Source organism: Gouania willdenowi, chromosome 1 (genome assembly GCF_900634775.1).
Source record: "Gouania willdenowi chromosome 1, fGouWil2.1, whole genome shotgun sequence".
NCBI classification, from domain to species: domain Eukaryota; kingdom Metazoa; phylum Chordata; class Actinopteri; order Blenniiformes; family Gobiesocidae; genus Gouania; species Gouania willdenowi.
The window spans coordinates 7,974,516-7,997,186 of record NC_041044.1 but is presented as its reverse complement, the minus strand read 5'-3'; the positions used below and the strand labels follow the sequence as shown (position 1 = coordinate 7,997,186).

The window sequence follows — 22,671 nt, the reverse complement described above, 5'->3', positions numbered from 1 at the left end:
TCGGCAGGCTCGGTCTTCAGGGGACACCGCAGACAGCCACGGAAGCAGAGGTGCCGCGACGAGTGGTTCCACCGGGGAGAGGGGCTGGTGTGCTTTCCCCATCCTCCTCTGTCCACGGTGGCGGCAGGCAGTGCAGCCCGGGTCGGAGTGATGAAGGCGTCATCCTCCTCTTCCTCTCCCGTCGTCATCATCCCCGCAGTCCAACACGTGGACGTCCTCCTCGTGTTGGGGGATAGCGGCTGGTAGCCCCAGGTGCCTCCGCGGTATCCGTGAGTGTCCCCGTCTCTTCTCCCGCTGCCACGGCCGCGTCGTGAGGGGGGAGATGGGGTCCTGCTCAGACAGGCTAGCTTGGTGTGAACACCGCACAGAGCTGAATGAGTGGATGCGGGAGGTTTCACAGAAACAATAATAAACTGTAATACACACTCAACAGGGAGAACACAGATTTCCTGTAGTTTTATAATATATCTCTGTAGAAAATTGATGCTAATTACTGTAATTTTTTTTTTTTACCCATGATGCACTGCAGTACACAGTTAAACTTTGTAAAACACAAAAACAAGAAGTTACTGTATATTCTTACTGTAGAAACTACAGAAATCGGTTACAGTGTTTGTAAGGGAAGAATGTGGCTAATAAACTAAAATAGGCAGTAATTCTTTGAACTATGTCCTGTTATAATATCTATATGGATGTTACTTATGTTGGACATGACAACAAAAACAAAAAAAAAAGCAGATGCTTTTGTGAAATATTACCTTGAGCATCTGCCAGGATATGTTTTAGTTCTAAAGTTTGCATTTCGGGACGAGTGCACCACAAACCTTTTCAGCCAAGGACCCCCAAAATAAAGGTTCCAGAGACTGGGGACCCCCACTGTAGCTGAAGGGAGTTGAACACAGACATGAACATTGAAGAACAGTCATGAGGAGACAGGGACATCTATAAGGGGGAATAAAGGGGAGAGATTTTTGTGGACCATCCATGAACTCAGCAAAATGATGATCCATTGTACTATGAATCTGTGATACCCACATTTATTTATTTATCATATAATATCCACTGTTACCCAGGAAGTTTATTATTTGTGCCATAGTATATGGTCATCCTAAAGATGTAAATCCTTGTTTTAATCAGAAATAAAATTGGTTAAAAGTGACCAAAAATGTTGAAAAAGGTGTTGAAACTGGATTTTAAAAACCACAAAAATTGGTTAAAAGTTGAAAAGTAGGGGTAATGTAATTTTAAAAGTAGTAACAATTAGCTTGACCTGGAAAATAATAGGCATAACAAATCGTGAATGTGGTTAAATTGGCCAAAATGAGCATGAAATATGGTATAAAGATGTTAAAAGTGGCAACAAAAAAAAAATGTTGCATTGAAATTTGATGAAGTGGCAGGAATGGGAATAACGTAGAAAAAATACATTAAAAGGAGCAAAAATATGGCACGAAAAAGGGATGAAAATAAGTTCAAATATGGCATTTGGTGTCGTTGCAGAAAAAGGGTAAAAATGAGCAAAAACAGGTTCATGTTGTTCAAAAAATATTCTGTTTCTTGAAGGCATTTGGCAACCCCCTCCCAATGTCTCGCGACCCCCCCCTCCCCGACTTAAAAGTTAGTTGTTGAGTTTTTCTGGTCACATTAAAAGTGGAAAAAGTTGTGAAATTATTTATATTGGTGTCTTTTTTTTTTACATCACAAAAACCTGGCATTTGAACAGGGATGTGTAGACTTTTTATATCAACTGTATATTTATATAGTGTGTTTTTGTTTTGTCTTTGATTTATTTATTTCGATCATGTAAAAGACAACTTGAAAAAAGTTTAGAAACAAATAAAATAAATTGACATCAAGAAATAACAGCAAAACAGTATATTGCCGTATCAGTTTACATGAACCAAAAGGAGTAGGAAGAAGAATAAACTTACCTAATCCCACCCCTTTCATTTTTTTCTAGATTTCGTAACTTAAACGTCGACAAAGTCTCAATTTACAAACACTTTGAAAACTATAATTTAGGTCCCTTAGTTTCATGTTTAACATTTTAAAGTTTTTAGAAATGTTACCCTCGAAGCTGCTCTGGATTTAATTGACCATTTGCTATTTTTTTCTTGACACATTTTATTTAAAAATTGTATCTATACTGAGTTCTAAATTCTTCAGATGTTCATAAAGGGTAACAGGTTTAATTTATATCCATCTACCAGTTTTCTACACATTCTTAAAAATGTTAAACTCAAAGCTGCTCTGGGTTTTTTTGAGCATTTGCTATTTTTTTTTTCTTCTTTACAAATTGTATCTATAATAAGTGCTAAATTCTCCAGGTGTTCATAAAGTGTAACAGATTTAACTTGTTTCCATGTACCAGTTTTCTACAAGTTATTAAAAACAAAAACAAAAAAGATATGGATTTTTGCTGGTTTAAAAAAACCCTGTCTTATTATTGAAGGGAAATGTGTTTTACTTTTAACTTTTTTACTCATTATTATTATTTTTTATATATATATATATATATATATATATATATAAGCATTCGGGATTCATTTGCACCTTGTTATACATTTTAGCCTACATGATACCAGTATTGCAGCCTTGCGTATCGGCCGATAACGATATCAGCATGAATCACACACTTTTTTTTCTTCTTCTTCTTTAATAAAAAAAAATAATTACTTATTTTGTATTGTGGAATGTTAGAAGTGATGTTAAACAGAGAACAACAGTCAGCAATAGTAGGAATGAGAAAAACTGACCCATTTATTATTAACCAATTGTTACATACATTTTAACCTTCAACATAATATCTACAGTATTCTGCAATTGAATAAAATAAATAAAAACATGAATTTTGGGAAAAATAAATAAATAAATAAATTGGAAAATCCGGAATTTTGAATCCAATATTCGTTGTCAGGCTAATATTGGACCAATATCGAGACACCTCTAATATCTATACTTTTATTTCAGTCCTGAAGACATGTACTTTTGCCACCTCTGCAGTACAGTAATCTGTAGAATGAGTGAATTATACAGAATGTAAAGTGATTTATGATGCATAGCCTTTCAGCTTTGTCTATAATCTGTAGAAATGTTAATGGTGCTTTTGTTTGTATTTGTTCAATAATAATAAAAAAAAGACAAATAAATACAATAAACAAAGTTAAGCTAGAGACCAGTGGAGGGCAGTGATAGGCCTTGTAGAGTCCACACTGCCGGAAATAAAAACAAAAACAGAAGAAGTCATCGTTCGAAAAGGATTCTGGGAGTCTAATAAAATGTGCTACAAACATGGCGGATACGGAGGGCAGCACGGAGCTTCCCTACAAACGTTACATCTGCTCGTTCCGCGGCTGTTTGTCCGCCTACAACAAGCAGTGGAAGCTGGACGCTCACCTGTGTAAACACACCGGGGTGAAGCCGCACGCGTGTCCGTGGCCTGGCTGTGTGAAGTCCTTCTGTAGCCGCTACCACCTGACCAGGCACGAGCTCACACACACCGGGGAGAAGCCCTTCCCGTGCACGGAGGCCGGATGCACGCAGAGCTTCACCACTAACGCCAACAGAGCCACGCACGTCACCCGCATCCACGCGCAGGAGGCGAAGAAATACGTGTGTAAGTTTGAGAACTGCGGGCTGGAGTTCAAGAAGCACAATCAGCTCAAGTCGCACATGTGTGAACAGCACACGGAGCTTCCGCCCTACACATGCCCACATCCGGGCTGCAGCGCGAGGTTCACCTTCCCCAGCAAGCTCAAGCGCCACGAGAAGGTCCACCGAGGGTACCCGTGCACGGAGGAGGGCTGTGCGTTCACCGGGAAGACATGGACGGAGCTACTGAAGCACAAGAAGGAGCAGCACCGCCCTGTGGTCACATGCCGGTACTGCAGCAAGGTGTTCAGGGACACCTCGTCCATGGAGCAGCACCTGTACGTGCACCTAGACACCAGAGTGGTGTTCAGGTGTCCTCGAGACAGCTGTGACAGTTCCTTCACCACACTGTTCAACCTGCAGAGCCACATCGCTTCCTTCCACGAGAACCTGAGACCCTTCCTCTGCCTTCACCCGGACTGTGGCAAGGCGTTTGCCATGAAGAAAAGTCTGCAGCGCCACAGCATCATCCACGACCCCACCAGGAGGAAGGCAAAGAAGCCCAGACCCAAGAGGTCTCTGGCGTCCAGGTTGAGTGGGTTCAAGGATGTGAAAAGAGTCCAGGGGAAGGATTCTACCCAGAATGCATCTGTGCAGCCCTGTGCTTCTGACTTGGCGTCTATTCTACAGGATGCGTCCTTGTCGTGTGTCATGGACTCAGAGACCTTTCAAAATGCACTGGCTGCACCTCTAGCTGTGTAGACACCTGAACTGTGAAAATGGAAAGACTCCACCGTATGGGGAGAGATTTGTCTCAAAGATATTTGCAAATATATACACAATTTTACATGTATTTCTGAAGAACAAGTTAAAAAAAACACGCTAAAATCTGCAAATCTAAAAACAAAACGCACATGGAAATCTAATAAAAAAGCTGTGAAAATTGACAAAACGTGTGAAAATCTAAAAAAAAAACCACGTGTGAAAATTCAAAAAACCATGAAACTTGGGGATATATAATATTTGTGAATATTTTTTCAGACCAATCTCTCCCCATACCAACACGTAGAAGAAACCAGCAAAGCTTAATGTCCACTTAAGTTTTTTTTGTGTCCAAACATGTTTACTTGTATATACACTTGATGACATTGTAAAAATAAAAAAAGTACATTTTATTTTTATTCGAGTGGAAAACTTTTCATTGAAATATGTTTTGTATTCAGTCATGTGGAAGAAATCCACTGCAAAAATGACAGCGGATGTGAAATGTCCTTTTTTTTTGTCTCATAACACATAAAGTTATGTTACATATGTATAATTGTGTAGTTGCTCATTGTCCTTTATTTGCACCTAAGAAGCACATTTTCTGGTGAAATTAGTTCTTCAATAAGCTAGGGCTACACGATTATGGCCAAAATAATAATCATGATTATTTTTTTATCAATAGTATAATCACAATTTATATTTTGTAAAAACTGTTTTACGCTACTTTTAAACAATGTGTACCGTTTACAATCCAAAATGAAGCTTTAAATAAGAATTCTAATAAAAAAAAAACTTCTTTTTAAAATGTGCCAAAGGCTAACTGAATGAATGCACTATTACATAACTCGTATTATAAATGTAAATATTGCAGACAATCAGATTTATTTAATCATGGCAACCAAAATCATGATTGAAATTTGAATAATTGTGCAGCGCTACACTAAGTATTATTAGGTCTATGAGGGCAACATTAAAATAAAATTAAAAAAATCTGGGCACTATAAAATTAAAGTTGTAATATTTTGAGAATATTGTATTATAACATAATTTTAAGATTAAAGTCATAAAATTTTGAGAACGAGGTTCTAATTTAATCAGAATGAAATAAAAATACAAACCGAATGTTGTGTGTGTTACAGAGAATGTGGAGCATTTAGTGAGATTATCTTAGGTTTCACACATGGTAAAAAGTAGGACTTGCACTGTTTTCTGTTTAAGGATCTTAAAGCCACTTTGTTCTGACAAAAGAACCAGATGGATCACATCAAACTACTGCTCTATTCTCAAAATATTATGACTTTATTCTCGAAATATTACAACTTCAATCACAGTGCTCAGATTAGTTTTTATTTTAATGTGGCCTTAATACGCTTTTGTAGTACTTGGTTAATCCCCAAATGGGGAAAATTCCCCACAACAATTAAGATATTAAAAAAAAAAGCATCAACGTACACGTTTAACCTTAGAGAGCAAAGGTCTGCAATGTGTGGCTCTTTCCTCCCTCTGATGTGGCTTTGTGGAGAAAAAAAATCATTTGTGTGTATTTCAGGGTTAATCCCTTCAGTCAAATTAAATTCAAGACTTTTTAATGCCATTTGAAATTAAATTTGAGACTAATTTCACAGTAAACACATTGGGGGGAAATGGCACATCAATTACATAGGGTTAGGGTCAATTATTTTCCAGTGTCTAGTGCACACAAAATCACAGTAAAATGCACACAAAGTGAAAATTAAAAACAGACTAAAATAATAAAAATCAAAGAGGACTACAAAAATAGCCAGAAATCTATGAAACAACAAAAATACAAAAAATAAAAATCATCGTTGCACAGGCCATTTTCTTTAGATTTACATTTCTCCATGTTGTTAAAAGTCACTACAAGCATAACGCACGTCTACACATGGGTCCCACAGCAACCACACTCACTGTCACTGTTTTGTTGGTTGGTTCCGCTGTCGTGAATGCAAAAACAAATACCATTTATTTTGAAATGTGAGACTAATTGCAATAATGAAATCACACGCATGTGTTAAAATTTTTTGAAACTTTGATTTAATACATTTTAATGACAATTAAGGCCATATTTTTAGATTCATAAATGTGATGACTTTCTAAGGATCTGCTGGAGCCCTGGTATTTATTCATTAAGGGGGATTCTTTACTGTGAGAGGAATCTATATCAGTAGGACTTGAATACTGTCAATTTAACCTAAACCTCACTGAATCACCTTTTGGAGATTACCCTCGTAACATTTAAAAAAAAAAAGTCCATCGCAGGGTTCGAACCCACAAATTTTGGCTCAGTTACCGTAAAACTGAAGTTTGACTTTTTGTTGTTTAACACAAGAATGACTCAAATGGACCTTTAGTATTTTTATCTAAAGATAATTCTTCTAAATTTAAAGTCAGAACTTCAAAAAAAAAAAAAAGAAATTCACACGTGGCCCTAATCCTCTTTCGTGGTTTATATACAGCATGAAGGTTAAAAAAAATTAAATATATATGTATATATATATATTTGAAATCAGAAAAAAACTAAGTTATATTTGTATGTGTAACAAAAATATTTTGAACTTTGGAAAAAAGACTGGGTTGAAGATTATCTTTAGATAAAAATACTAAAGGTCCATTTGAGTCATTCTTGTGTTATGAGGGTATCCCCAAAAGGTGATTCAGTGAGGTTTAGGTTAAATTGACAGTGTTCAAGTCCTACCGATATAGATTCCTCTCCACAATAAAGAATCCCCCTTAATTAATAATTTTTTTGAATGTCTGCACTTGAAATGTCCACTTTGCAAATGAAAGGTACTTAAAGGTAAACTACTTTGACTGCCACTTGTAATCTTCAGGTGCATATACAAGAGCACATCCCACATTTTCAATTTATTGGAATCAATATGGATTTAAAGGTATTTTAGGCCCTGAACAGAGATGGGAAATCATTTTTTAGCATCAGCTTGACTTAATTAGATTTCATGTAAGTACAGTATACTGAGAAGTGCTCTTTCTTTCCTCAATCACATGCACATCATGGCACACTGCTTGCTGCAGGGGTATGAGGTCATGGACCCCCTGCATACTGTTCAGGAACAAAGGTTCCAACACCATCCACCAAGGCTAGACCGTGACAGTCCTAAACAGGCTAAAAACAAGAAGCTTACAAAACTTGAATAATTCTAAAGTTACAAATTATCTTTATAAACATTGTGTTTTTTTATTGTATTATTTGCATGGATGCTAATATTTGTATATGATGCAGGTATTGAAGTCACTCCTAATTTCTGGTTATTTGCAATAAATAAAATAATCTCCCAAAGTTATTTTTTAATATTTCCCAAATTCCAGAGCTTAAGTTTCTGTTGAAGTTTACCAGAGCATTTCCACCTGTATGCAGCTCTAATCATTAACATCCTTTAATTATGAAATGAAGATGATTGACTGGTAGAGTGACCTTTGGAGATGAACGTGTACAGGTATGTATTGACCCTTTGAATATAGTTCCAACATTTTTAAAGGATAAACTTTATTGTCCTGAATGGGAAATGTATCTAGAGCAGTTTGATTTACTTACACAGAACAACTCTGACATGAAGGACTCCCAAAATACAGCAATGCAACATCCTACAGAGGATAAATGGGCTGTGTTCAGAATCGCATACGAACTATACTATACAATTCAAATTTCAATTCAATTCAACTTTATTTATAGCGCAAATTACATCAAAGTCATCTCAAAGCTACAAAAAAATAGTCTATAGCAGTGTTTTTCAACCTTTTTTGAGCCAAGGCACATTTTTTTCATTGAAAAAATCACGAGGCACACCACCAGCCAAACATGTTAAAAAATGATACTCTGTAGCCTATATTAACAATATAGCCATTCTCATCAAAGTGTCTTGAATAGGAATCAAATAAACACAAAGAATAAAGGACTTTATCATCATTTGTATTTCTTCTTTCAAATAAAAAGTGCACTTAACATGTCCACTTCAAAAATACAGCTTGAACATAACAAATGAAACAACAATGTGGTCTTAAAGGTAGTAGAAAACGTCAAAGTGTTTTGCAAACTCTAATTCTGTCCAAAATTATTAATTACCAGGAATACAGAAATATCGTGCTTATTATGACAGAAGCAATAATATTTGGGAAAGATTTCACTGTTCTACACTGAGAAATATGAAGAGTTACATGTACAAAATGTCAATCTCAGTGTATTTCACTCACTCAGTGTGAAATCTGTGCCTGTTTGGATGAACAAAGAGCTGATTACATTAAAAATCAATGTAAATGACGCAACGTCAATTTATCTCCCCCTCAGCGACGCGACTTGCATGATCAAAGTTGAAAAATTTTAACTTTTTAAGCGACGTGAAGCGATATCTCCCGTCCTCCACTGTCTGTAGAGCGGAGGCAGCAGCCCCTCCCTCCCTCCCTCCCTCCCTCCCACTATGTGCGAACTACCGATCAGGGACGATTTAAGGCAACGGCATCGCTTCCGTCGCGTTCGGTGTGCACGCACCTTTAGTCACTACTGCAGCACGGACACTCGACAATGGTATATTATTTGCAGATAATAATTAATATGTTTTCAAAATTTTTTTTTAGACCAATTAGGTGAAATTGGATAATTTCCCACGGCACACCTGACGATCTCTCGCGGCACACTAGTGTGCCGCGGCACAGTGGTTGAAAAACACTGGTCTATAGTAAGAAAGAAAGAACCCAACAAGAGCCACATGAACAAGCATTTGGGTTGGGGTCAGTGAACAGAGGGGAAAAAATGATTTGGATGAAGTTTACTTCCAAGTTTCCCAAAATGCATTTGGAACCTACATCGACAAACACCTGAAGCACACTGAGGCTAAATATCTTTGTTGATTCGCCACCTTTAAAAGTTCTGAAAACATTTTAAGCGAGAAAAGTGACCAATTAGAATATCAGTATGTGCTCATTTGATCCATTATGCACATTTTAAGCCAACTTTACAGGGATTTTCGGAGACCCACCATTGTGCTACTGAAAAAACTTCCGGTTAATTTCAAAACAAGAGCCCTATTTCCAAAAGCGCTAAAAACTATTGGAAGAGATGCTTTTATTTTGAAAAGGGAATGTTTGACTTTAAGCTTGAAGCTGCTCCCAGGATGATTTTACATTCCTTTCGCAATGCATCATGGGACTGTTGAGTATGACTAGTGTGCCCACCATGCATACTTAAAAAATGTCTCGATATAGTATACAGGTACGGTATTTCTCGCGTACTCAATCTTTCCATACAATCTCATGTGAACACACTACATACTAGACGTCAGACTATGAGTCGTACGTTACTATGTGATTTTGAACACAGCCATAGTCTACTGACTGGAGGCTGCTCTCCAATGAGTTAATAAAACACCCGAGTTTCAGTTTATAGTTTGTCTTTCACTGGTGTGAGCTTTTGTTTCACTAAATTCCTGTTGCGTTGCTCCACATAATTACAGTGTCTCATCCTTTACTGGTTGTTTAAGTACAACATATATGTTATTTTCTCATGTGTATTCCTTCTCCTTAACTTCCATTCTATGAACTGGACATTTTCATCCTGACAAACAGCCGTTCACTCACACAGGCGTAAGATTGACGGCGTAAACAGGCGCAGCTTCGTGCGAGTTTCAGATTATGGAAGTAAATCCTCTTCCAGTTTTTCCAGTGAGATGAAGACTGCTCGCTACATTCCTGACCTGCCTGGGCTCAGACGAGCCCTATAAGGACTGACTGTCCCAGCGGCTCATCCAGGGAATGCACAACAGCTCACTTTCAATTAATATTTACAGGATCTGCATGTATTTCTCATCGTTTTCTGCTCCATCTGTGTCTTTATACTGGGATAGAACCTTCAGGCAGATGTGATGCATGTTTGTCGCCCTTTGGCCAACACTGATCTGCACTTACTGTCACTTGTGTCTTTAGTTTTGTTCTATCATTCATTCATTCATTCATTCATTCATTCATTCATTCATTCATTCATTCATTCATTCATAACAGAATCCCAGACTTATGCTGTAAACCAAGGCAGGAATCACCTAACACAGGACACCAGTCTGACGTCAAAATGAGTATGTCGTGCATTCACATAGATAGTATGGCAAAATTGAGTATGCAGATGTATACTATAGTACAGTGGGCACACTAGTCTTGAAGCATTGCAAACAGAATGTAAAATGGTCCTGGTACCGGTTTCAAGCTAAAAGTCAAACATCTCCTTTTCAAAACAAAAGCATCTCTTCTTGTCTTCCATTAGCTTTTGTATATAGGGCTCTTGTTTTGAAGTTAGCTGGAAGTTTTATCAGTTGCACAATGGTGAATCTCCAAAAATCTTCAAAATATTGGCATGAAATGTGTATACTTGAGTTTATGGGCCTCATGATCGACAAGCGCTGACCTGCTCATTTTGCATAATTTCTAAACATTTAGGTTTACATTTTGCAACTGATTTAACATTTAGATTTAGATTCAACATTTAGATTTAGATTTAACATTTGGTTTTAGATTTAACATTTAGATTTAGCTTTTTTTTTTCATTTTGTCTGCATATGCTGTCAAAGGTCAACACTACAAGAAGTGTAATCTTTTTAGGACAGCAATGCATGTTTTGTAATTGTAATTAAATAAATGAGTTTACTTTATTGCATAATTGTGACCATCACCAGTCCTCCATAGGGAAGGGAAAGAAATACTCTATTAAAGGGAGGATATAAAAAGAGAGGGCAGTGTCATACCTAAGTGAGGGTGAAGGGAACAGGGGGGAGAGATTCAAGGTAGGAAATGGAAAGGTGGGGAAGAGTTGATTATTTTAAAGTGAGAGTGAGATGTGATGTTGTTGTTGTGCATATGGTGGAAGTGTGAAGCTTAGGTATAATGGTGGTGGCTGTGGACAGAGGGAAGGAGTGAGTGGTAATACCTAAAACAGGTATTTGTGATCAACGTGTCTAAGGTTAAGCCCAGTACAAATGTTATCCCACAGCCCAAGGCATGCCAGTGCATCCAATACCAACGTGTGTGCAAGAACCGTTACTGCAAACCCAAGCGCCGGCCCGGGCCCGACCTCCAGCCAGGCCATTAGAAAGAGCAGGGGCCAAGGAGCCCCAGGTTTTTAATCAGTTCTACATAAGTCGCTGCAAACTAAGTCTGAAAACAGTGAAGTACAAAGTAACCACCACAGTGTCATTCACATCCTTACACTCATCCTGCTGACTAATGCACGTCTGAGTAAAGTCTAATCTGCTCTGAAATGGACTTTGAATTCCCATTTAGTAAATGGTAAATGTCTCTGCTATATTTGCCTTATTCACAGGTCACAGTCCATCATTGGACTAAATCAGAGTCAGACTCAGATACTGCTTAGATGAGTAAACATGATGCCACGTTCTTTCCATTCCAGTCAAATGACAGAATGCTCCACATTCTCCCACCACTTCCTCCACTCTTTTCTCTTGTTATCTCTCACGCTGATCCTCCCGTCTCTCTGCATTATTCCAAGATGGCATCATGTCCGACCCTTTTTATGGAGAGGTTTTCTGAAAAAATTGTAGCAAAATGACAGGATGACTTAATGCTGTAACTTTTTTTCTATTGTGTCCCTCTTTGAAAAATGAAAAAAAAAAAAAAACGTCAGGGCTCCCTCAGTGCAAAAACGAAATTTCAAGAAAATGGGTAAAAAATGTAACCTGTAAAAATACGTAAATATTTTATAGCATGGGACGAAATCTAATCTGAACTCATGATCATGTGGAGTTACACATTGATCACATCATATCTCCCTGTCAGGTTGATCAATGGTAATTCAACCAAAAAAAAAAAAAAAAAAATTTTAGTCGACTAAATTCAAATTTGTTATCTAAATGTCACTTAGTTGACTAAAACAAGACTACATCTAAAATAGGCCTGATGACTAAATTTAGAATAAAAGTTGCGTTTTAGCCCAAAGACTGTGACTAAAACCAAATCAAAATTTGCTGTCAAATTAATACTGGTCATGATTCAAATTTTATCCATTTATTCCTATTTTTTATTTGTGTTCGTCCAACTTCAATTGAAAAAAACCATTGTTCATGTTTTTTTTTAAATATCTGCAGGAAGTTTGCTGGCAAACGAAAACTCTTTCTGTTATTGACGTGCACGTGCACAGTGGAACACTAAGTTGGTTTGATTTATGTGCACTTAGGTTACAGAACATAGCTAGGTTCCTGTGCAAATTAATAATTCATAATAAATACTTTGCTGTTTTAACCTCCACATGAAGTAAATTTATTTTAGTTTTATTTGTTAATTATCAATAACCCTTAGTGGGCCTGTTAGTGATAAGGAGAAAGAACCTGAGGTAAACATCTACCGCTTTTTTATTTACTGGCTCAACTGGAAAGCTAAGTAGCAAGCTAGCTAGCTATAAGTAGCAGGCTAGCTAGCTTTAAGTAGCAAGCTAACTAGCGGAAGAATGGCTCTTTCCACAACAGAATACAGCAGTCTTCTCCAAAAGATTACTGAACTGGAGACGACAGTGCGAGGAATACAAGTAAACATTGAGGTTAATGGACACTGTGGATATGATAATGATACGACTGTGCCGCTGTTTTAAAACAGCGGAGTGGATAAAGCTAACTCGCTACCAGCCTGTGCTAACAGAGCTATCAGACCTAGTGAGGATCCTGTTCCCGTTGATAAGCCAACAGGTGCGAGTCCTCCCTGGAATACTCTGGGAGCTAAGCCTAAGAAAAAGTCATATCCACTTCAAAGGCTAACGGGCCGAGCAAAGCGCCCTGATATCAATAATGAGACGGAATGGCCTGCACTGGCTTCACAGACTGCAGCCTCAACATCAACTCCCTTGTCTGCCCAGGCACAAAAGTGGACATCTGTTAAAGGCAGGAGTATCACCAAGTCACAAACCCAGTTTCATGTAGAACTGGGTAATCGATTCGCCCCACTGCTGAATGACCAAGGATCTGGCTCTAATGAGGTCAACACACAACCTTCTGGAACTGCGAAGACTGAAAGTGCTTCAGGAAAACAAAAGCGACATGGGAGGCCAAAGCAACAACCTCACACACTGATAGTGGGAGACGTTTCTGTTAAAGATGCTCAGAAGATGTTTAGCAGCAACGTGAAAGTGATCTGCTTACCTAATGACACAGTATCAGACCTGGCTGACAAAATCTTGCATATCGTTGCAGATTACCCACATTTGAAAAATGTTGTGATTCATTTTGGGTTAAATGATTTAGCCAAGGAGGAGTCTGAGGTGTTAAAGCAGGATTTCACCCATCTGCTAAAAACTGTGAGCTGTTTGCAGCCTAAAGTGTTCATCAGTGGCCCAATACCTCCAGTCTGCAAAGGAGATCTGAAATTCTCAAGGATTTACTCTTTGAATAAATTTTTGTCTTCGGCTTGTGCTGCCCTTTCACTAAATTTTATAGAAAATTTTCCTATTTTTTGGGAACGTTGTCATCTTTTTAGAGCAAATGGACTGTGTCTAAACAAGGCTGGAGTAAAACTCTTCACATCCAACTTGTTTTACTTCACCAGTCACACTGCTATCAGTCCTGATAAAGACAGAGGACAACATGTACCATCGGAGAACAAAACAACAAGGAAAGAACATGGAGTCGATGAGCTTCCAGCAAGAAATCAAAATCGGCAAAATGAAGAGGTCAACCCACTCCCCATATCTCAGGACCCACCTGCTTCACCCCAAAATTCACCTACTTCCACCTCATCCAGCTTCTCTCCTACCCCTGCCTTCTTGGATTTAATTGCCCAGATGAACAAGCTGGTTCTGGCTGGCACAAGACTGACACCCCACCCTTTACCCCACCATGGTCCCATCTTATCTCCTCTAAAGAACCAATCTGCACCACCCATCCCTCCTCGACAATACCAGGACCAGGATCACTCTTATCCTCAAGCCAGCTGTGTTCATCTTAGAGCGACACAGGTCTGATGTGTGCTGGGTCCAGACTGCAATAGCTCTATTTTTTTAGGAACAATCAGAAATAGTCAGGGCCTTATGGAGTTAATGCAGCTTCTTTAATTCCTGTGGTGACAGGTAACACAGGTAAAATTGTAAAATTAAAGAAAAGCAAAAAGCTTAATAGAGATAAAAATTTGACTCCTATAACATGTCATCCAAAAAGTCCACCAGTGTCTCCAGTAAAGTCTTTAAAATTAGCTCTTCTTAATGTTAGATCTCTTGTAGATTTTATTTATTTCAATAAGTGTCGTACTTGCAGGAAAGGTGGTGGAGTTGCTGCCATTTTTTAATCAATATTTCAGTGCAAAGAAATAATATTTGGTGATTTTATCTCCTTTGAATATATGTCATTCTTACTGAAGGGTGATTCAAGAGTTCTGTTTTTAGTCGTTTATAGAACCCCAAAATATTCTGGAGAATTCGTGGATGAGTTTGCTGAACTGCTGTCAGTTGTATGCACTGAATACAACTTTTTAATAATAACAGGTGACTTAAATATTCATGTAGACAATAACATGGACAATACTGCCAAAGAACTGTATGCTTTAATGGATACTTTTGGTCTTATACAACATGTGACTGGTCCGACACACGCTCAAGGTCACACTTTGGATCTGGTTATCTCTAAAGGTGTTGATATCTCTGCTGTTGATGTAAGAGACTTAGCTCTATCTGATCATTTCTGTGTCTTTTTTGACCTAGAGACTGTAACATCTGTTCCCCCTAGTTATGTGTGTTTAAAGAAAAGGTACATAAATGACAACACAAGTGCACAGTTTATGGAAGCCATAGCAATGGCACCAACATTGAGTGCTGAGACAGTTGATGATCTTTTGGATGAGTTTAATACAAAAGTCTGTAATGTCATAGATGTGGTGGCTCCAATCAAAACTAAGAGAAAACCAAATATACAGAAAACACCTTGGAGGAGACTGAGATAATGCAGAATTTAAAATCTGACTGTAGAAGAGCTGAGCGTAAATGGAGATCAACAAAACTCCAAATTAATCTAGAATTATACAAAATTAGTCTGCGAAAATTCAAAGATGGCTTGTTCAAAGCAAGGCAGCAATACTTTTCTGAAATTATTGCCAAAAATGTCAACAACTCTAGCAGTTGTTTTCTGTAATTGAAAAGCTCACAATCCCCTAGATCAGATAGCCCCTGAATTACTGTCAGCTGGAAAATGCAAAGAATTTGTTGTATATTTCAATGAAAAAATACAATCAATAAGGTCAAACATCAGAACAAACCAGCAAAATAACAAAAAGCTTGAACAGCTTCAACCACTGAGGGATGAGTCAACTACAATGTTAGAGTTTATTACAGTGAACCCAAAAACAATAGAGGAAACTGTTCAGCAGCTGAATTCATCAATGTGTTGCCTTGACACAATACCCTCAAACTTCTTTAAAACTGTTGTAAAGTCAATTGTCACTGATTTGTGTCAGATAATTAACTGCTCATTCCAATCAGGCACCGTACCAAAATCCCTGAAAGTAGCTGCTGTGAAACCTCTGTTAAAAAACAGAACACTGGATGCCTCTATACTGGCTAACTATAGACCAATCAGCAACCTTCCATTCATGGCCAAGATCATTGAGAAGGTGGTCTTCAACCAACTGAGTCAATTCTTAACATTCAACAAAATATTTGATAAATTTCAGTCAGGTTTTCGTTCTCATCACAGCACAGAAACTGCTCTTATCAAAGTGATCAATGACATAAGGTTGAACACTGATTCAGGAAAAGTATCTGTTCTCATTCTATTAGATCTAAGTGCTGCATTTGACACTGTAGATCATACAATTTTGTTGCACAGATTGCAAACATGGGTTGGACTAAATGGAAAAGTAATGCAATGGTTTAAGTCATACTTGGAGGAGCTAAGTTATTTTGTAAGCATGTGATTATCAGAGCTACGCAGATGACACACAACTATATCAGATGACTATGGTCCCATAGAGGTGTTGTGTGACTGCTTAGAAAAAGTAAACTGCTGGATGAGTGAAAACTTCCTTCAACTAAACCATGACAAGATGGAGGTGATTTTCTTTGGTAACAAGGAAAAGAGGACTGCTGTCAGCAAGTATCTTGAGTCTCGATCTTTAAAAGCTAAAGACCAAGTCAAAAACCTTGGTGTTCTGATTGACTCAGATCTTACATTCAGCAGTCAGATCAAATCTATCACAAAAACAGCTTCTACCACCTAGAGAACATCTCCAGAGTGAAAGGTTTAATGGCTCAGAAAGATCAGGAGAAACTGGTCCATGCTTTTATCTCCAGCAGACTGGACTATTGTAATGGTCTTCTGACAAGAATCCCCCAAAAGAGCATCAAACAGCTACAGCTGGTTCAGAACGCTGCAGCTCGGATCTTAACCAGAACAAAGAGGTCAGAACACATTACTCCAGTTTCAAAGTCTTTACACTGGCTCCCAGTCAGCCTCAGAATAGACTTTAAAGTTCTGCTGCTGGTGTATAAATCTGTGAATGGGTTTGGTCCAGAATACATTAGTGACATGTCAGTAAACATGCTGATGCTGCTTTTAGTTGTTATGCTGCAAAGAAGTGGAACAAACTGCCAGCAGAGCTGAAGTCAGCATCCAATGTGAACATTTTTAAATCAAAGTTAAAGGCACTTTTTTTCTCTACTGCATATGATTGAGAGATAGATTTTTGGTCATGTTGTTGATGTAATGTTTTTGTTGATGATTTGAATTGATTTTACTGATGATTTTAAATGTTCTTATTGATTTTAAATAATTGAATGTTTTATCATGTGAAGCACATGCAGTTGCCTTGTGTATGAAATGAGGATGAAATAATTAAACTGTATATACAGTATAGATACATAGTGTATATATATATATATATATATATATATATATATATATATATATATATATATATATATATATATATATATATACTCGATATACTATGTACAGCATATACTCACAAAGTGCTTCATAAAAGACACATTCAAATACAAGAAAATACAAGCAATATTGGCAGCTCAGACTGAGTCGGTAAGGCTAGAACACTTTCTTAAAAAAGGAGGTTTAATTGATTTTTAAAAGAATCTACAGAGTCCAAGCAACAAAAGGAGAGAGGAACCCCGTTGCAAATTTGGGGCACCTCTGGTTGTTTTGTATATATTTATGATATTTTTGTGGTCGTTTTGTGCATTTTGTTATCCCTTTGTGTGTTTTTCTGTATTTTTTGGGTGATCATTTAATGCATTTTTGTTATAGTTTTTTTTGTATTTTTGTCATTTTATTAATTTATGTTGGGAGCATAAATTAGACCATGGGCCAAACGTAGCCCCCGGGTTGCCATTTGCCCATATTTGTGTTAGAGAGTGACTGGGCGTGTCCTAAAATCCAAGAGCCCTGCCAATAATCAAGGTTTTTCAAATTCTAGCCCAGATGCACATCAGCTAAAACCTCTGGGTGGTTCCATGGTTCCAGATGCCACAGCTCACCTTCAGGAGTCTAGTGAAAGCCAACCCTCAACAGCAGCAAGAGAGGAACTGGTGTGATCAGCATGTTGCTTTTTCTGTCTCCCAGTACTCTTTATAGAAACGAGAACAAAGAAAAGATGCAATTAAAAATACTTTTAGTTTTACATCCAAGCTTGTAATTCAACCACAGGCTCCAATACATGACCGAGGAAGGAATGTTTTAAATTCCTGACTGTAAATCCTTTTTGAGCCATTGTTAGTTCAGGATTCAGGACTGATCCACTGCATGAAAAATGACCTCTTTAAAGGTACATAAATCCTCATTTGTCTCTTCACTGGTCTACATATCCCAAAATAAATCCAAGCTTCAAGGAGCAGTATCAGGAGGATTTAGAGGGATGTTTGATAATGCACACTGTAAATTTTGAGTTTGATAGGATGAATAATTTTTGAGATATGGACAATTTAGTGAGGAGGGTATGTGTCGTTTTTGCTCGTCCTTATTTTTCTTCCATTTTCAGCTTCCAATATCTCAGGAACAACTTCACATAGGAAACTGAAATTTGGTATAATAATACAGCTCCACCTACTCTCTCGGAATATATAAAAATATATGCTATATATTCTATCTGGTGGACATGCCAGACCCTAAAAATGTTAAAAAAAAAGTTTGTCTGGGTTTGGGGCTTGAGCATGTTTGGGTCTTCAGTAAAAAACTTAATTTGATCATCTTAGAGCTCTGTACACAGACTGTTCACATCACTAATGAATAGTCACATATATGCATTGGTTCTTGGGTGGCAGTCTCATGAAATCTGAGAAAATTGTTTTTTTTTACTATTTTCATTGGCCCGTAACTGCATGTGGAAGTAAGAAAAAATCTGATCTCTGTTTTAATTCATAGTATACAGGTTACTCGTTCTTGGAATACAAACAAATTTTCTTGATGCAACTTCCTCATTTTTTTTTTGGACCCCAACTTTGGGGCTATTTTACCCATACCTGTCAAGTTTTGGATTTGAAAATAAGGGAAATTTTCTGGCGTCCACTACGAACCGTCCCACCCGCCCAACCAAGCTCCAGTATCCCTTATATTTTAAGATAAGTGTACAAGAAATCTAAAATACCCACTTGTCAACCACTTACTAAATACAATGATGTGATTAGAATCTGGTTGGTCAACCTTTATTAACATTGAAATGCAGTGAACATTCCTACTAGGGCTGGGAACTATGGACCAAAACTCACATCTCAATATATTTTCTCAAAATGGTGATATACGATATAAATCTAGATAATTTGATTTCAAATAAAGTCTGACCGGAAAGACAATTCTCTGTTAAATTTGCTGATGCAAAATGCTACACAGACACATTTATTAACAAACAGCTGCACAATATGTGCACTCATTAATCATCTAACTGAGCATTACATGTTGTTCTGACAAGTAAAAGCAGCAACTCCTAAAACTAGTATTTTGATACATAATAAGCTATAATATATATATATATATATGAAATATTATAGTTTTCTATATCGCCAAAATAAAAAACTCGATACATCTTCAATCTCGATATATCACTCAGCCCTAACTCCGAAATTATAAAACAGCCTAAATAAAAACATAAATGTGTATATGAAGCACATGTGTTTATTTAATATACTTACAGTTTATATACAAGTCAACACATTGCATATTTACTGTTAACTGCACATTGCTTGTCTTTAAGTTAGACATTAACATTTTATTTTCATATTACATATTTTCTTATAATTTCTCATGCTCACTCATGTGGTTCTCTAGTATTCATTAATGACTTATTATCTAGATTTGTTGCAGACTTTACATTCTTTAACACTTTTTTTAAAGCAGTGTATATTTGTGGAGCTTGTGATAGGCTGATTTTTCACGCTGACTTGCGTGGTTCCTTCCACTGTGGTAAAATCTTTGTTATTAATCTAACAGAACGTGTAACTGTGTCACATCCTGCTGCTCTTTAGGAAGATAAACTCTCTGTCACATTTTACAATGTATTTACACCAGTTCTTTGTTTTTGTTGCCGGAACGTCTTCCATCATCATCTTTCTGAGTTGTTTCCGGGTTTGTTGCCGCTGTCGGCACTAATCTCGCGAGAACTGCCACTCAGGCCATTTCAGGTGATAGTTCTTGCGAGGCTAGTGACAGCGTTCAGTTTAGTAAGGCATCTTTAAATTATTACTACAGTAAAATACAGGATATTTACGGGAAAATACTAATACAGGCAGATGGCGGGAGAGAGGGGTAAAATACGGGAGTTTCTCGGCTAAAACGGGATACTTGACAGGTATGATTTTACCACTCGCGAATATTGAAAAATGTTATTTTCCAATTTTGATGAATGCATAGCAGATCTTTTTGTATAATCTGAGAGAGTAGGAGGAGCTGTATTTCTAAACCAAATTTCAGTTTCCTATGTGTTGTAGTTCCTGAGATATTGGAAGCTGAAAATGGAAGAAACATAAGGATGCACGAAAATCGACACGTACCCCCCTCAAAGAGTATCAATCCAATGAACTAAATATTTACACTGTGCTCATTTAATTATTAAGGGACAATTGGTATTTTTTTAAACAGAAGTGCGTGGGATGTCCTGAAAATTTGTCCTGTGTCAAGAACATAAGGGTTCTAGACACTATACAGACGGGTTGTACTGTTTATGGCATTTTATCACTGAACACAGTTTGTGTAACTTCTGTTAGCCGTCTCCGTTGCAGGAGTTAAGCTTCCAGGCTGCAGTCGGTATGACACAGACAGCCATTAGCTTACAGCCCCTCCCTACAGGATATAAAACAGGGGTGAACGTGCGCTTTGAACACCTTGATGTGCACAAACCCCTGGTTTCAAAAGAGCAATCTCCACCCCTTTTGCACCTGCTTCAATGTCTAAAACAGACATGTGGCCCTGTGTCTAATTTTGTGCATCCCCCAAACCAGTGACTCCAAACACACAAAATAACAGAAAAATACGCAAAATGACTGCAAAAAACAGAAAAATGCACTCATGACACATGCACAAAACAATAACAAAAATACACAGAAATGACATGAAAAAATGCACAAAATGACCACATGAACACACAAAAGAAACACAAAAATAAAATGTAAAATATGCAAAGATGCCAGTAGAATGTACAAAACGACTACAAAAAGACTTTGTTCCTGTGTTAATGCTAAGTGTGTTGTGCTGTGTTAAGTTCAGGCTGGAGAAGATGTAGGGAGTGCTGAAGTAATGGAAGAGACATGGTCCAAATATGCACTTTCATGCAAACTCAGAATTCCTTTGGCTGTTTGGACCCTATGACAGTTACATAATGCATATTCTACATATTCTACATGTCAGACACACATTGTTAATGAAAGCCCTCAATTTATGGGGCAGCTCGAAACAAGACCTCTATTGTGGAATGTCTGCTGATACCGACCTGTTGTGTTTTAATTACAGACTCCTTTTTTATTCTCTTTAACCTTTTATTCAGCTCAACAATGCCCAGCATCCCTGTTGGAGTCATGGTGACTCTGCACATCCTCTCACTTTTGTCTTTACGTTTCCCGTCGGAATAATTTCTCTGTGGTTTGTAAATGAGAACACAGTGTGTGATGATAGCTCCTGGAATTCGGCTTATCTGCTCCTAAACTGATTCATTAAGCACGCACATACATCCCAGGCGCCATCAAAGCGACATCACCCTCTCCAAAATGTTGGGACTCCACACAGCAAAGGTTCAGCATCTTCTGGAAAAAAAAACATCTGAGGGAAAATGGATGATAATAAAGGTAATTTATATCAATTATATAATCCTAACAGGGCAAATTCTGGGTCAAGCCCCCGTCTGCCCTCCCAAACTCCCCAGTCAGACTCAGGTGAGCAGGATCGTCTTTTGGCAAGTAAGTGCTTAGCATCTGTCTCCCACCCTTCGACCCTCCCTGCATCTCCCGAAGCTATATATTGGACTGGTCTGCGTCCGAAGCATCACTGAGGAACTCTTCGGTCTGGATCATCTGCAGCCATGAGGTCTCTGCTGAAGCTGCTCCTGATTCTTTCCTGTATCTACACTGGTGACGGCCACTGGCTGAGATTGTTGACTGGTAGGTGATGGCTGAAAGAATGGTTGTGACCTCTGACCTTTTGTCATTGTTATAACCAGACTTACAAACAGCCACATCCCTTACAGATGAGCAAAGACAAACAGAGGATGGTCAAAGAGAAGCTTCTGGAAAGCAGCGTGAGATCCCAGTCCGTGCCCGACTACCACGCTCCACCCTGGACTCCCAGTGCGAGCTGCGCTCCATCCTACTGAAGGTTCGAGACCTTGAGCTTGGCTACGACTCAGACGAGACGGTCTTATTTAAGTACTGCAGCGGGACGTGTCCTCACGTGCGCTCAAACCACGACCTGAGCCTCAACAATCTGCTGCTCAGTGGAGTGATCCCACAGCCAGTTCCTGGAGGGCAGTGGCACAGCTCGCCCTGCTGCAGGCCCACGCACCACGAGGACATGGCCTTCCTAGATAACTCTCACTGCTGGCACAAGGTGGAGAAGCTGTCGGCTGCAGGTTGCACCTGTATGGGATAGATGGAGCCAGACCTAAGGGCTTTGGTAATAAGCTTGGTTTGGGGGTTTGACATAAAGTTGTGCAGAATTTGACTCTGATTAGAGCTGTCATCCATACAAATTCAGAAAAAAATTATTTTTGTCAAACCAAGTGTTGTAGTATGATCAGCAGGAGACAAGGGAAGGCTGCAGTGATTTTGGTGACACTGCAGTGAATATCAGTGACGTTATTAGATATTCTTGTAGC

General features: G+C 38.1%; 2 protein-coding genes across 2 annotated transcripts; both read left to right on the top strand.

Annotated features, from left to right (window-relative positions):
- The first annotated feature begins 3,251 nt into the window (after positions 1 to 3,251).
- On the top strand, positions 3,252 to 4,725 carry gtf3aa (general transcription factor IIIAa). Its single transcript, XM_028451519.1, has one exon. It carries the CDS (start codon positions 3,292 to 3,294, stop codon positions 4,351 to 4,353), a length of 1,062 nt encoding a protein of 353 aa, XP_028307320.1. The 5' UTR covers positions 3,252 to 3,291; the 3' UTR covers positions 4,354 to 4,725.
- Positions 4,726 to 21,879: 17,154 nt separating this feature from the next.
- LOC114462618 (persephin) lies at positions 21,880 to 22,445 on the top strand. Its single transcript, XM_028445633.1, has 2 exons — positions 21,880 to 21,958; positions 22,018 to 22,445. Exons 1-2 carry the CDS (start codon positions 21,880 to 21,882, stop codon positions 22,443 to 22,445), a joined length of 507 nt encoding a protein of 168 aa, XP_028301434.1.
- Positions 22,446 to 22,671: the final 226 nt, after the last annotated feature.